The sequence below is a fragment of the Moschus berezovskii genome, chromosome 11, assembly GCF_049115385.1.
Source record: "Moschus berezovskii isolate FMDL1 chromosome 11, NW_MosBer_1.0, whole genome shotgun sequence".
NCBI classification, from domain to species: domain Eukaryota; kingdom Metazoa; phylum Chordata; class Mammalia; order Artiodactyla; family Moschidae; genus Moschus; species Moschus berezovskii.
Genome location: NC_142470.1, coordinates 38,495,552 through 38,509,122, shown reverse-complemented (window position 1 = coordinate 38,509,122; position 13,571 = coordinate 38,495,552). Strand labels below are relative to the sequence as shown.

Sequence of the window (13,571 nt, the reverse complement as noted above, 5' to 3'; positions counted from 1 at the left end):
TTGGGAAGATCTCCTGGAGAAGGAAATGGCAACCCACTCCAGTATTCTTGCCTGGAAAATCCCATGGACGGAGAAGCCTGGTAGGCTACAGTCCATGGGGTCGCAAAGAGTCGGACACGACTGAGTGACTTCACTTTCAACCATACATAACTTCTCTTTAACATTCAATTGAACTGAACCGAACCTGCCTAAAGTACCAATAAATTTTTTTTCTTTTATTCTTCCCCATTAGTAGTCAGCATTCCTATATGTTTCAATAAAGCCTGGTAATTCAAGAGTTACCTCAGTATTTACCATGTGCAAGGCACCATGAAGAATACTAACATAAACACATGCTCTAAAAGCTTTACCCTATCTTTTTTATATTAATTGTGATCGTTTTCTGTAAAATAAATACAATGCTTCTAAAATGGAAATAAAACCTTTTACAACTGAGAATTTTCCAGTGCATGTCACCTTCTTTAATTACGATAGCTTACCTTACCCATTATCTTCCGCCCATTCATAGCAGCTAGTGCTGCAGCTGCATGACGATGCTCATAAAACTCCACAAAACAATATGGATCATTTCCAGCTGTCTGTTGAAGAGACACAAAAGTCAGTTTTAAGCTTTATATACATACTCTCCTTACTTTTAAACTATACAAAGTTTTATACAGCTCAGTATCAGGCCATGGAGAACGAGGGGCTGTTCTGCAAGTAAATGTTTAAGATAAAGCACTAAACAACAACAACAAAATAACTATTTTTATAGAAGCTATCTTCTTCAACAGCTTGTATTATACTACTATATGTAATTTAATCTTTTATTAATGACTAAACGTTCCAATTAACCTTCTTAAACCTATTAGTAAAATAGAAGTAAATACACTCTAAAAACTGAAGACATTCTCAGATAAGTAAAGTTTATAATAGGTTTTAGAACGTGGACTTTCTGACATCAAAATTTTTGCCTTCTTAGAAGGCCTTTAAAAATAAAAATTCTTGGGAATTCCATAGTGGTTTGGTGGTTAGGACTCCGTGAGTCCACTACAGGGGGCACGGGTTCAATCACTGATTGGCAAACTAAGATCTTGTAAGCCACCGTGCAGTGTGACCAGAAAGAAATTCTCTCCTCTCTTCTGTTGGTGTTCGAAGTAGTTGAAGCCTGATGACAGGCAAAGCCTGGATGTTTCCTTATAAAGAAGTAGAAAAAAATACCCAATATTTTTACACCTCTTGGTATAAAATACCAAATGGCTTCATAGTCCATTTTAAAATTCTTTCCATAATCACCCAAGCAGAATTGTTAAAATAAGAAACTAATTCAAAAGACTAGAATGATAATAAAATAAAGAAATATGCCATTTTATTTCACGCACAATTAATAGTTTAAAAAAAATGTCCCTGGAAATGATTTTGAAGAATTTTAGAGTAAAGAGGCAACCACCAAATTGATGACACTGAAACGATCCGTTATTTTAAAAGCATTAGAGAATATATGTGTTTTTCTTTTTCTTTTTTCAAAAACAATTTTCGGAATCTTTACTTAAAAACAACCTTAATAAGTGTTTTTAAAATTGTATAATTCAAACTAACGCTATTCTTAATGGGAGTTCTACTACCAAGATCCATGTTGACAGGCATCAGAATCAGAAAAGTGGTTAAAAAAGTGGCTTACATCTAAGAGTATGGTAGTCAAATAAATAAGAATGTTCATTTCACTTAATTTGTGTCCAGAAAAATAAAAACTATACTTTTTAGATTAAAAAAAAATTCTAAGCATATGCATTATTAGCCTCTGTACTCTAAAGTCTTAGTCAGTCAGGCTGGATTCTTTGTGACCCCATGGACTGTAGCCTGCCAGACTCCTCTGTCCATGGGATTTCCCAGGTAGTCTAGGCAGTATAAAATTAATAAATATGAACATCAGCCCAACAGTGTGAATAGACTGGAATTTAGACTTTAATAATAATAAAATAATGATAAGAAGCCGGAGAAAGAATAGTCAATCTAAGTCTTTGAGTGACCAAAGTCCAATTTATACAAAGTGGCAGAGGCTCCCCTAGCTAGTCTTTTTCTGTAGGTGGAGCAGTCACTAACACTTCGCCTAGCAATCTCTACCAGCAAATCGAGAAAGACCTAGACAGCCTATAGACCTATGGAGAGAATAGATCAATCTGTGCTTTGCCTCATTTCTGTATATATTAAACAGGAATAACATTTGCTTTGTAATGTTTCTATTAAATATTTTTGATGAGGCATCAGTATGAAAATGATAGGCAGTAAGCATTTTGTAAATGCTATTACTAAGATAAGGAAGGAGACCCAGATGAAGGAAAGACTAGTTTTAAATTCTCCATCATTTCCCTTTACGTGTCCCTCTTATCTTTCTCTGTGGGTACGGGAATCTTTTATTCATTATCCAAAGGCATACAGATATTAAATATGATTAACAGAACACTTCAGAAGAGTGTAAAGGATAAAAACGACTGTTGAATCCATCTGTATTATGTGTAGGTGACTCTGCCACATTAGGAGAGAAGTTTTGACATTTTAAAATACAAGACAACAAACCAAAGCCAACTGGCTAAATAATTACTTTAAAAAATACCAAGTTAAAAAAAGTTAAACTGGAATATAATAGAAGGGAAAGGAGTAGATACCGATACATACATGACTTTCTTTCCTGGAGAAACAAAAACTAAAAGTTTAAATGTAGGAAAGACCATGGGATAAAAGGATTTCTTTTTAGTACTGTTTTTCTCATCAAGAGAATTTGAAGCTGCCTTTTTACACATGACTCAGGATTAATACTGATTACATGAGTGAATTGATGTTTTTCCTATACATTAAGGTCTGATGAATGGGCACTGCCACAATTCAAGAAAAATTTGAATTGTGACCTTTAAAAATAAAAGTTTAAAACATCTTCCCAGTATCAAAGTCTATTATTTCTTTTGCCTAATTTTCCATTTTAATTAATAACTGAATTTCTGGATTTGCCAATCAACTGACACCACATACAAAACAAACAATTCTGATGCCTCAATACATTTTAAAACGAGAGCCCCACATATAGTTCTCATCTGTTTTGGAAATGATTAGAGCTAGAAGAATTGATGCTTTTGAACTGTGGTACTGGAGAAGACTCTTGAGAGTCCCTTAGACTGCAAGGAGATCCAACGAGTCCATTCTAAAGGAGATCAATCCTGGGTGTTCATTGGAAGGACTAATGCTAAAGCTGAAACTCCAATCCTGTGGCCACCTTATGCGACGAGTTGACTCACTGGAGAAGTCTGATGCTTGGAGGGATTGGGGGTGGGAGGAGACGGGGACGACAGAGAATGAGATGGCTGGATGGCATCACCGACTCTGTGGACATGAGTTTGAGTGAACTCCGGGAGTTGGTGATGGACAGGGAGGCCTGGCGTGCTGTGATTCATGGGGTCGCAAAGAGTCGGACACGACTGAGTGACTGAACTGAACTGAGTCTTTCTTTACTGAGTAAAACAAACTTGGTGGCCAAAATGGACTTATTACAAATTTACTAAAACCTTTATGAATTTAGACGGTATAAACCAATATAAGAGCTCCTGGAAGTAATGGATTTAAAGAATGTATTAAAGAAAAAAAAAATGAAGAAAGTTAACTAAGTAAAATACCCTTACATCCATAATCATTTTGCAGTTTTTACAAGGTCCAATCTGGCTAAAGAGCTGGAGAATTAGAGCTTCTGTGACATCTCTGGAAAGGTTACCAACATATCTGAAACACAAAGAAAAACAATTCACCACTTAAAATTTGCTTCTTAAAACAGTGAATTGGGGGAATAGGCAGATCTTTGCTGTGTACTACACTATTTAGGAACTTATAAAAGTTTGAAAACTTCAAAATCTCTTACAAAACAAATGTAATATGTTACTTACAAATATACTAGACAGTAGAGGGAAACTAGTAAGTATGTTTTTAGTAAAGGTGCACAAATTAAACCTGTTGCTTTAAGTTTCTAGGCTTATGTTAGGAAGATATGCCTAAAATGAATCATTTGACATGTAGAACAATTCATATAATCAATCCTAAAAAACTCTGCAATTATTCTCCTTCTAAGATGTCACATAGATTACTTAACAACTGCAAAGGAAAATAAAATTTCCTCAATGTTTAATTCACATGATTGTCCTAAAAGTGTCCAATTGAGGGATACTTTGGTTTAGACAGTAAACGTATTTTTGAAAGATGAATCAATCACTATCAGCTGTTATACATGCTCACAAAAGAAAGGAAAGCCTTTTAATGAATATCACTGATCAGTGGAAGCAGAAAGGAGTAGAAAGATTCTAGGAGAGACTTTTAACAGATAATGTAAGTTGGTGACTAACAAAATTACTGTAAATAATATATTACAAGACAACATGACTGGGATGATCCTTACTTTTTTAGGGGGAAGGAGGATGATCCTTATTTAAAGGGTTTATAAATATTCAAAATGGGATTTTGAAATGAGATTACCTCCAGGTATGTTAGTTTTATTACTTCTGAAATCAGAGAATGTAGTCTCCCAACAACTGTAGATGTTTTCATTCTTCTGCTAAGAATCCTTCAGGGAATGTGATGAAAGGTATGGACCCTCTCCCCAGAAAAATAAAACACCTATACGTGCCAGAAAGTGTGGATTCAATTCCTTCCTTCCATTTACCCATTCAACAGACTACTGAATGCTTACTGTGAAGGCATAGGAATAGGCTAAAATGGCAAAGAAAGAAGTGCCGAGTCTTAAGTACAATGAACAATTCCTTTACAGAAAAATGCTAGACAATAATTGTAGACAGACAGCATTAAATAAACGATGTGTAAGCCCTACTGAAATCACTGATTCAGGCATGAACCATCAATAGATGTAAAACTTAGGTGAAAGGCTGGTAAGAAAATGGATATGTGCAGGGTGCCTAAGATGTCACATAGATTACTTAACAATTGCAAAGGGAAAGCTCACCTTAAAAGTGAGAACTCTCCACTGGTCAGAATGACCATCATCAAAAAGTCTACAAACAATAATAAATGCTGGAGAGGGCGTGGAGAAAAGGGAACACTCTTGCACTGTTGGTGGGAATGCAAATTGATACAGTCACTATGGAAGATGGTATGGAGATTCCTTAAAAAAACTAGGAATAAAACCACCATATGACCCAGCAATCCCACTTCTAGGGATATACCCTGAGGAATACAGGGTTGAAAAAGACACATGTATCCCATTGTTAATTACAGCACTATTTACAATAGCTGGAACATGGAAACAACCTAGATGTCCATCAACAGATGAATGGATAAACAAGTTGTGGTACATAGGTACAATGGAATATTACTCAGCCATAAAAAGGAACTCATTTGAGTCCGTTCTGATGAGGTGGATGAACCTAGAACCTATTATACAAAGTGATGTGAGTCAGAAAGAGAAAGATAAATATCGTATTCTAACGCACATATACGGAATAGAGAAAAATTTATTATTTATTTACAGGGCAGCAATGGAGACATAGAGAATAGACTTATGGACATGGGGAGAGGTGAGGAGAGTGTGAGATGTATGGAAAGAGTAACATGGAAACTTACATTACCATATGTAAAATAGACAGCCAACAGGAATTTGCTGTATGGCCCAGGAAACTCAAACAGGGGCTCTGTATCAACCGAGAGGGGTGGGATGGGGAGATGGTTCAAAAGGCAGGGGATATATGTGTACCAGTGGCTGATTCATGTTGAGGTTTGATAGAAAACAACAAAATTCTGTAAAGCAATTATCCTTCAATAAAAAGTAAAAGAAAAAAGTGAGATCTCTAGGCCACTTTGACCCTGTGATCAAACTTTAAATCATGTTATGAACAGTAAGACACTATATATACAATATGAATTATACAATATCATATATGAAATATTCAAGTCAGAAAGATCTAACTTGAATTTAGCTAAGCTTAAATTCAGATCTAAATTTACAGGATATTGGGCATATAAAACAATTACACAAATTCAGATCTGGGATATTACATAAGGTGACTTATCTGATATCTTAAAGATTACCATCCTTAAAAAAAAAGTAAAAAGAAAAGAATATTACTTTTGATTAAGAGGGACTTAAAAGACACTGGCAACTTAATATTTACAATGAATAATCCTTGACTGAATCCTAGGTTAGGGAGGGGGTGAGAAATCGCTTTTTTTTTACAGAATTCTAATAAATATACAAGAAATGAGGGAAATCATCATTAAAACACCTTAGTAATAATGTTATGGGTAAGAATTCTTTGATACACCTCCCTCTATGAAGTGAAGCTTAATTTCCCTCTCTTTGAGTGTGGGCAACTCTTAGTGACTCAATTCTGACAGGGTATGTTGAGAAAAGAGGTAGTCACTGTACAGTGGAGAAAAGATCACGGCATCCGGTTCAATCACTTCAAGGCAAACAGAGAGGGAAACAATGGAAACAGTGACAGACTTTTATTTTCTGGGGCTCCAAAATCACTGCAGATGGTGACTGCAGCCATGAAATTAAAAGACACTTGCTCCTCGGAAGGAAAGCTATGATCAACCCTGACAGCATAATAAAAAGCAGAAATATTACTTTGCCAACAAAGGTCCGTCTAGTCAAAGCTATGGTTTTCCCAGTAGTCATGTACAGATGTGAGACTTGGACTGTCAAGAAAGCTGAGCACTGAAAAATTGATGCTTTTGAACTGTGGCGTTGGAGAAGATTTGAGCGTTCCTTGGACTGCAGGGAGATCCAACCAGTCCATCCTAAAGGAAATCAGTCCTGAATATTCACCGGAAGGACTGATGCTAAAGCTGAAACTCCAATACTTTGGCTACCTGATGTGAAGAACTGACTCACTAGAAAAGACCCTGATGCTGGGAAATATTGAAGGCAAGAGGAAAAGGGGCCAACAGAGGATGAGACGGTTGGATGGCATCACTGACTCAATGGACATGAGTCTGAGTAAGCTCCAGGAGTTGGTGATGGACAGGGAAGCCTAGTGTGCTGCATGCAGTCCATGGGGTCGCAAAGAGTTGGATACAACTGAGTGACTGAACTGAAATGATACAGAGAACAATACCCTTCATAATGCCACAATGAAAGATATCTCCTTACATATTACAGGAAAGTAAAGAGACATGACAACTAAACACAATGTATTTTGGATTAGATGTTGGAATATAAAAAGGACATTAGTGGAAAAACTGGGGAAAACTAATAAAACTTGGAATTAATAGTATTGTACCAATCTATTAACTTCTTAGTTTTGATAATCTAACCATAATCTTATGGTTATGTAAGATATTAACATTAAGGGAAGGGTAAAGTGAAAACTCTGAACCATCTCTTTAACTCTTCACTGTCTATTTTTACCCAACTCATGTGCCTATAAGAAACCCCAAGGACTGCATGTCTAAGGGAAAAAATGGCTCTTCTGAAAATTTAATTCTAACATCTACTTTGCTAAAGCTAGGTAATCCAGTGATAAACTGACAGTATGTAGGGAACCTGGAGTCTGTCATTTACTCTGCAAAACTTCAAGATTTTTTTCAGAAACTCAAAATTTCTAAGTGATTTTCCCAGTTTGAAGATAGCTAATAATAAAAAGGTACTATAAAAAGCATTAAGGTCTATACTGCCTTTGTATTTATTTAATGTGGCCGGCTATATAATGTAAATTCCTGGAGCCTTTATCAATTAACTTCACACAGCTGTTTAGAAGTCTCTTCAGAGCAAGTTACACAAACAACTTGCTCTCAACCCTTGACACCATTACAATAAACCTTAAGTTAACATATGTAACAGTCTGTTTTATAAAACAAGTTTCCTTAGTTGTCCCATACTTTGTCATATATTATTCTGTTTCTGAAGCAAATAATTTCCTATTAACAGCATAGATTTAAGTTACATATGTAAGTTTTTTTTCTTTCAAGGCTGCCAAACATCTTCCTACATTTAGAGAAATCTTCACCCTATGGCAAAGCCTGACTCTTCAAAAGATACAAGGCTAAATATGGTTAAATAGTCTACCATGCATATGATCTGGGCTCGGTCATATTAGACACACCAGCCCTGAACACAGAAGACAAAGACAGGGGTTAGAAGCAGAAACTGAAGAGAATCCACTTTGGTGGCAAACAGCAGCAGAGTCCCATGTCCAGTGGAAGCTGAAGTTGTAATATCAGGCCCTCACTGTATGTGGTAGGCGTATCCTTTCTGGGATGGTCTGTAGCTTGATTAGGACTGTGGGCCTGACAGTTGTCTCTCCTGAACATTTTCTAAGCCAGGTTCCATAAACTTGCTCCAAATTCTGAAAGTGTCCTCTCTCTATATATATATATATTTAAAGAAGCATGACTGAACAATTCTGAAGCTACTTTTTGAAATTCTAAGACCGAGCAAATAAGTAAATATACTGGGAATATATATACTGGCAATAGAAGCCAAGTTCTTCACAGTTGGGAGAATGGAGTTACAAATACAGAGAGGGGAAAGAATAGAATGAACTCTGTAGCATCAGACTAGAATTGGAAGTATCAGTGCAAACTTTTGGGCATGTGTAGCTCATTCATTTCCCAGCTCTAACCTCCAAGTTGGCCTGGTTCAAGGACCGAATGAAGCTCAGGTTCTTGATATCTCACTGCAGAAAGAACTCAGTGAGACAAAGTGACAGGTAACAGGTGGATTTATTCACAGAGAAACACTTCACAGACAAGAGTATGGCCCCAGTATCTTTTTTTTTAAACAAATTCTTTTCATGCTTAAATTTTTTTGCAGCAATGCATTTAAAGAAATTCTGATGGATACCAAAATTGATTCTGGAGCAGTTGAAAGCCAAGATTTCCTGTCACAATGTTGACTAGACAACTAAACCAAAATGTAAATTTCTTACATTTATGTAGTTACCATTTTTCAAGATGCTTTTTATTCAAGAACATTAAAATATCCTTTTCTAGGTGTTCCATGAACTTCTTGTTAACAGCCTAGATTGAAGTATCTCATGTTGATATTTATAACATTACCTCTGAGATCATGTACCAACCTCATATAAAACTGGAAGGTAAATGTCTTCCTTGGGCAATTGGATAAAATATGAACTATGTATTGGTTAAAAATACTCTATCAATGTAGTTTGCTTAGTATGAAAATTATATTGTGGTTATATAAGAGAATGCCCCAATTTTTAGATTTATTTAAGCTCTAAGTTTATTGATGTTTTCTCAAATGGTTCAGCAAATGTGGCTATTAGCAATTGGTAATTCCACATGAAAGGTATCTAAGTCTTTTTTTTTTTTCTATCTAAGTCTTAAATGCACTATTTTTGCTACATTTTCATAGGTTTTAAATTTTTCAAAATAAAAAGTTACCTAAGAAGTTTCAATGGAAAAAGTCATCAATGCCAGTGAAAACTTGACAGTTCTGGGATAGGATTTCATGTCAATTTAACATATACGTTATTTTAAGGTTTTAAGGTCATATTAAGTTCAAATAGTTATAACACTAGAATCTAAAACATTTTAAGTATTCACTAGTACAGCTCTGGAAAATTTAACTTACAAAGAAAAATCTGCAAGGCAGAATTGCTTTGAGCCACAATCATTGTATACAAATGTAGAATTTGATATGAGGCCTCTGAAAATTTGAGTGAAAAACATGAATAAATAGGTTTTAAATCTAATGATAAATTTTTTAAGAGACATATTTTCATTCATATCTACTACTCAGAACTCTGCCTGGAATATTCTAGGTGCTCTGTTAATATTTGTTAAAGAGATAACTGTAGCTGATTCACTCGGCTATACATAAGAAACTAACACAACACTCTAAAGCAATTATACTCCAATAAAAAAATAAAAATTTAAAAGAGGTAACTGTATTCTCTTAGAATTATTTTTGAACATTTGCAATGTGATAGAAAATTAATCCATTTTGCTGAAGTTATTCTAGTTCAGGGGTAAAAGGTGTATGTCTCTTACTAATTATGAAATTATGACAAGGATATATACCACAGGGAATATAGTCAACATTTTATATTAAAATAGCAATATATTTTATAACTATAAATGGAGTATAACCTTTAAAATTGTACACCAGTAACATATAATACAGTGTATCAATTATATTTCAATTAAAAAAGAAATTAGGTACAACAGTAAATACTTGTTGTACATAGTACATATGTATGTATTAGTCACTCAGTCGTGTCTGACTCTTTGTGACCTCAAGGACTGTAGCCTGCCAGGCTTCTCTGTCCATGGGATTCTCCAGGTAAGAATACTGGAGTAGGTGGCCATCTCCTTCTCCAGGGGATCTTCCTGACCCAGGGACCAAACCCATGTCTCCTGCATCACAGGCAGATTCTTTACCATTTGAGCTGCCTGCGAAGCCCCCAAGTGTCTGCAGCTCAAGATAGTATTCTAGTTTCCTTCAAAACTAAGTCCTTTACCTGGGGTTTGCTTCTGATGGGAGGAGGTACACCTTTTGCTGCCATGATGGGCTGGACAGGCAGAAGATAAAATGGGTGCAGGCCAGTGTCTGTTCTTTTCTCATGTGTTGGGGAGATGATTCTGCTTTTGCTGGATGGTATCTAATCTCTCCATGAACAATCTAGCAAGCTCCATTGAAGTTGAAGATGGAACTTGGTAAGAGCCATATATGCCAGCATCACAACCTTACTATTATTTAACAACTGTCTCTTCTTCACAAAAGACAGTCTGCTGCATGATAGCAGAAACCCTCTAATTTTATTAGTTGGCATCTCCTTCACTGGGATATCAGACCATATGCAGTCATCCATCCCTTGTTACTCTGAAGGGACTGGTTCTTGGACCTGCCTCTTCCCATGGATACCAAAACCCATGGATGCTCAAGTTTCTTACATTTGGCTTATCATAGCGAGGGTTTCACATCAGTGGATACAAACGGCCAATTGTAAACAAATCAGTCGGAAGAAAAGACTTCCCAGGTGGCTCAGACGTAAAGAATCCGTATGCAACGCAAAAGGTAAGGGAGATGGGAGACAAATTCACTCCAGTATGCTTGCCTGGACAATCCCACGGACAGAGGAGCCTGGCGAGCTACAATCCATGAGGTCACAGAGTTGGACACAACTGAGCACACACAAACATGCCCAGAAGACTTACTAAGACATCCAGGCTCTCAAGGCAGTTCTCATTTTTATTTTGCAACAAGCCAACATTCTGGATGACTGATAATTACACATTTGCAAATTAAAGTTATTGTCGACTTCACTCTCACATTCAACATCAAACCATTGGCAATTCCTGTAGCTTTATCTTCAAAAAGTATCAAGAATCAAATCACTTCTCATAACATGGTTGACCCTTGAACAACATGGGTTTGAACTGCGTGGATCCATTCATATACATGGATTTTTTCACTAAATATGTACTACACAATCCACAATTGGTTGAATCCACAGATGCAGAGGTCCGACTGTAAAAGTTATGCATGGATTTTTGATTGCTCAAGGGCTACAGCTCCTAACCCTTGCATTGTTCAAGGGTAAACTGTACCATTTCCAGAGTACTGCTGACAAGAAACTGAATACTGGCAGTCTCTAAAGAGACAGTGCTGTACACTCATTTGGGGCAAATGAAGCTATTTCCTCTGAGCCATTTAGGTACACGGGCAATACTGAAATTCAGACTATATCTTACCCTCAAGAATGAGTAAAATCTTGATTCACTGCTTGAAACTGTACCCGTTTTTAAAACAATTTTATTGATCACTTACCATGGATCAGAAATTGCTAAGAACATATCAAGAGTCTCTGACTCCCAAGGTTATTCATACAAACATTTTACATTAAAAGTAAAAATGTTGCTGGCAAAACTTGGGGATGAGCGCCTACTCATGTTTAATCAGGATTGGTTTCACTAGAAGAATGGGAGCTTTGGTTGAGAAAGGTAGAAGCAAGGGAGGAGATATTAGGAAATGTTAAAGTATGGAGAACTTGGGGAAAAGATTCTTGGATGTGGTGTTCTGGGAGTATACAAGGCAAAATCAGTCATAAACTTGAGTCCAAGTTGAGGTCAGCAGAGTGGCAGGTTGATGAACAAAAAGGTATATGACTTGGGATGTCTTATTTAAATTCTAATCTAAGCTTTTCCTCAAATGCAAAATGGACACATTTACTGCAGAATTCTGATGAGGATTAAACAAGCACATAAAGGGCTTAACAGTGAACACAAGTATTTGTTGAATAAAACTTCCTTAATTCTCCCACAATGGCTGGTCCTCTGTCCCCAGACTAGTACTGCATGTTTTTGTAGACTGGCCTGGGAAAGCTGAAGTTGTCTTCATTATTTGATATTCCCAAATCAACATACTAAAAAGGTTAAGCTCAGATTATTTTTGGCAGTTTCTGAAATTAAAAATTTTGAAATAAGAACCTTGAAGACATTATAATATAAAAAGACAGGCAGTTTCTTAATCCAGTATGCTGTTGGATATCATACTTGCAGTGAAAAGGCAAAAGGGAAAACAGGGTTCCATAAACTCTATGGGGTTGATGATTTTTTTTTTAGGGAGTATTCATCTACAGATACAATCTTTCAAAACACAAAAGTCATGTGCTAATTGCTGCATCCTAGTAAAAAGACACTAAAGGTCACTAACATGAGATAAACTAGCAAAAATTTCTACTTATTTATTAAGAAAAGAGTAACTATATTTCTCATAGATTACAAAACAATTTTTTGGCGCTAAAAAAGTAATTGACTACATTATATTTCGTAACAACTATAATATCCAGAGTTGCAAACAGAAACCTGAGTGTATTTTTTTTTTTTAATGCAGAGGGTTCTCAAATTGCCAGTATTCTAAGAATAAAAATAAGAAAGCTACGTCAAAAATTGATTGGGCTTTTTCTTATTTTCGAGAAAAGCAACAAAGGCAGGATCACCTCATCGGATAGTACTTCGAAAAACAAAAGAGAATGCCTGGGGCGGGGGTAAAGCAACGCTACAAAGAAATGATCCCAAACTAAGACCACTTAACACTACAAAAATTCACAGAGGCGACTAAATATTTTAGTTAAGGTACTTATCAATTGTTGCTTCATTAAAAACTCCCCGCTCTTTCAACGACATGTCAATCACAAAAGTAGCAAGCGAAAATAAAAAAGCATTAAATCCACTTCCCCTCAGTTGATATATACCTCCGGACGAGAGTTCCATTTGCAGCTTCAAAATCCTTAGGGGTTCGATTTGGGGCTTTTTGATCGGGGATGGAGGGGGATGCCACAGAAAAAGAGCCAAAGAGAAGTTTAAGAAAAAACAATTGGCTTTTTCCCAGTTGGCAACTGCGAGAATAAAGTTTACACCCCTGAAAATGAGTACACGGATTTTTCAAGACAAAAATTCTTATCAATGAAAAGAAAACGAAAGGAAGGGTATCTGGAGAAAATCAAAGTAAGATGAAAGCGAGACGGCTGTAAAAATCAGAAGAGGTTAATCGAGAAGCGGGGGAGGGGACGCGGGAGAGAAAGACAGCATGGGACAAAAAGGCTCGCCGAGTTCTGAAAAGAGGTTTGAATGAG

At 36.2% G+C, this 13,571-nt stretch overlaps 1 protein-coding gene across 6 annotated transcripts in view; it reads right to left on the bottom strand.

Moving 5' to 3' along the window:
- TIA1 (TIA1 cytotoxic granule associated RNA binding protein) overlaps positions 1-13,571 on the bottom strand; it is a 37,810-nt gene that overhangs the window by 23,644 nt on the left and 595 nt on the right. For 4 of the 6 annotated variants that reach the window (XR_016038556.1, XR_016038555.1, XM_055401245.2 and 1 more), the window contains exons 2-3: positions 3,651-3,747; positions 480-578 (exon numbers count right to left, since the gene is read on the bottom strand). Coding sequence is in view for 4 of the 6 variants with exons in the window: in XM_055401245.2 (XP_055257220.1) it covers positions 480-578; positions 3,651-3,747 (196 nt within the window). In the remaining 2 variants the exon portion in view is untranslated. Of the gene's footprint in view, positions 1-479; positions 579-3,644; positions 3,748-13,571 lie in introns of all 6 variants that reach the window. The other 2 variants (XM_088841276.1, XM_088841275.1) reach the window with 1 other exon arrangement.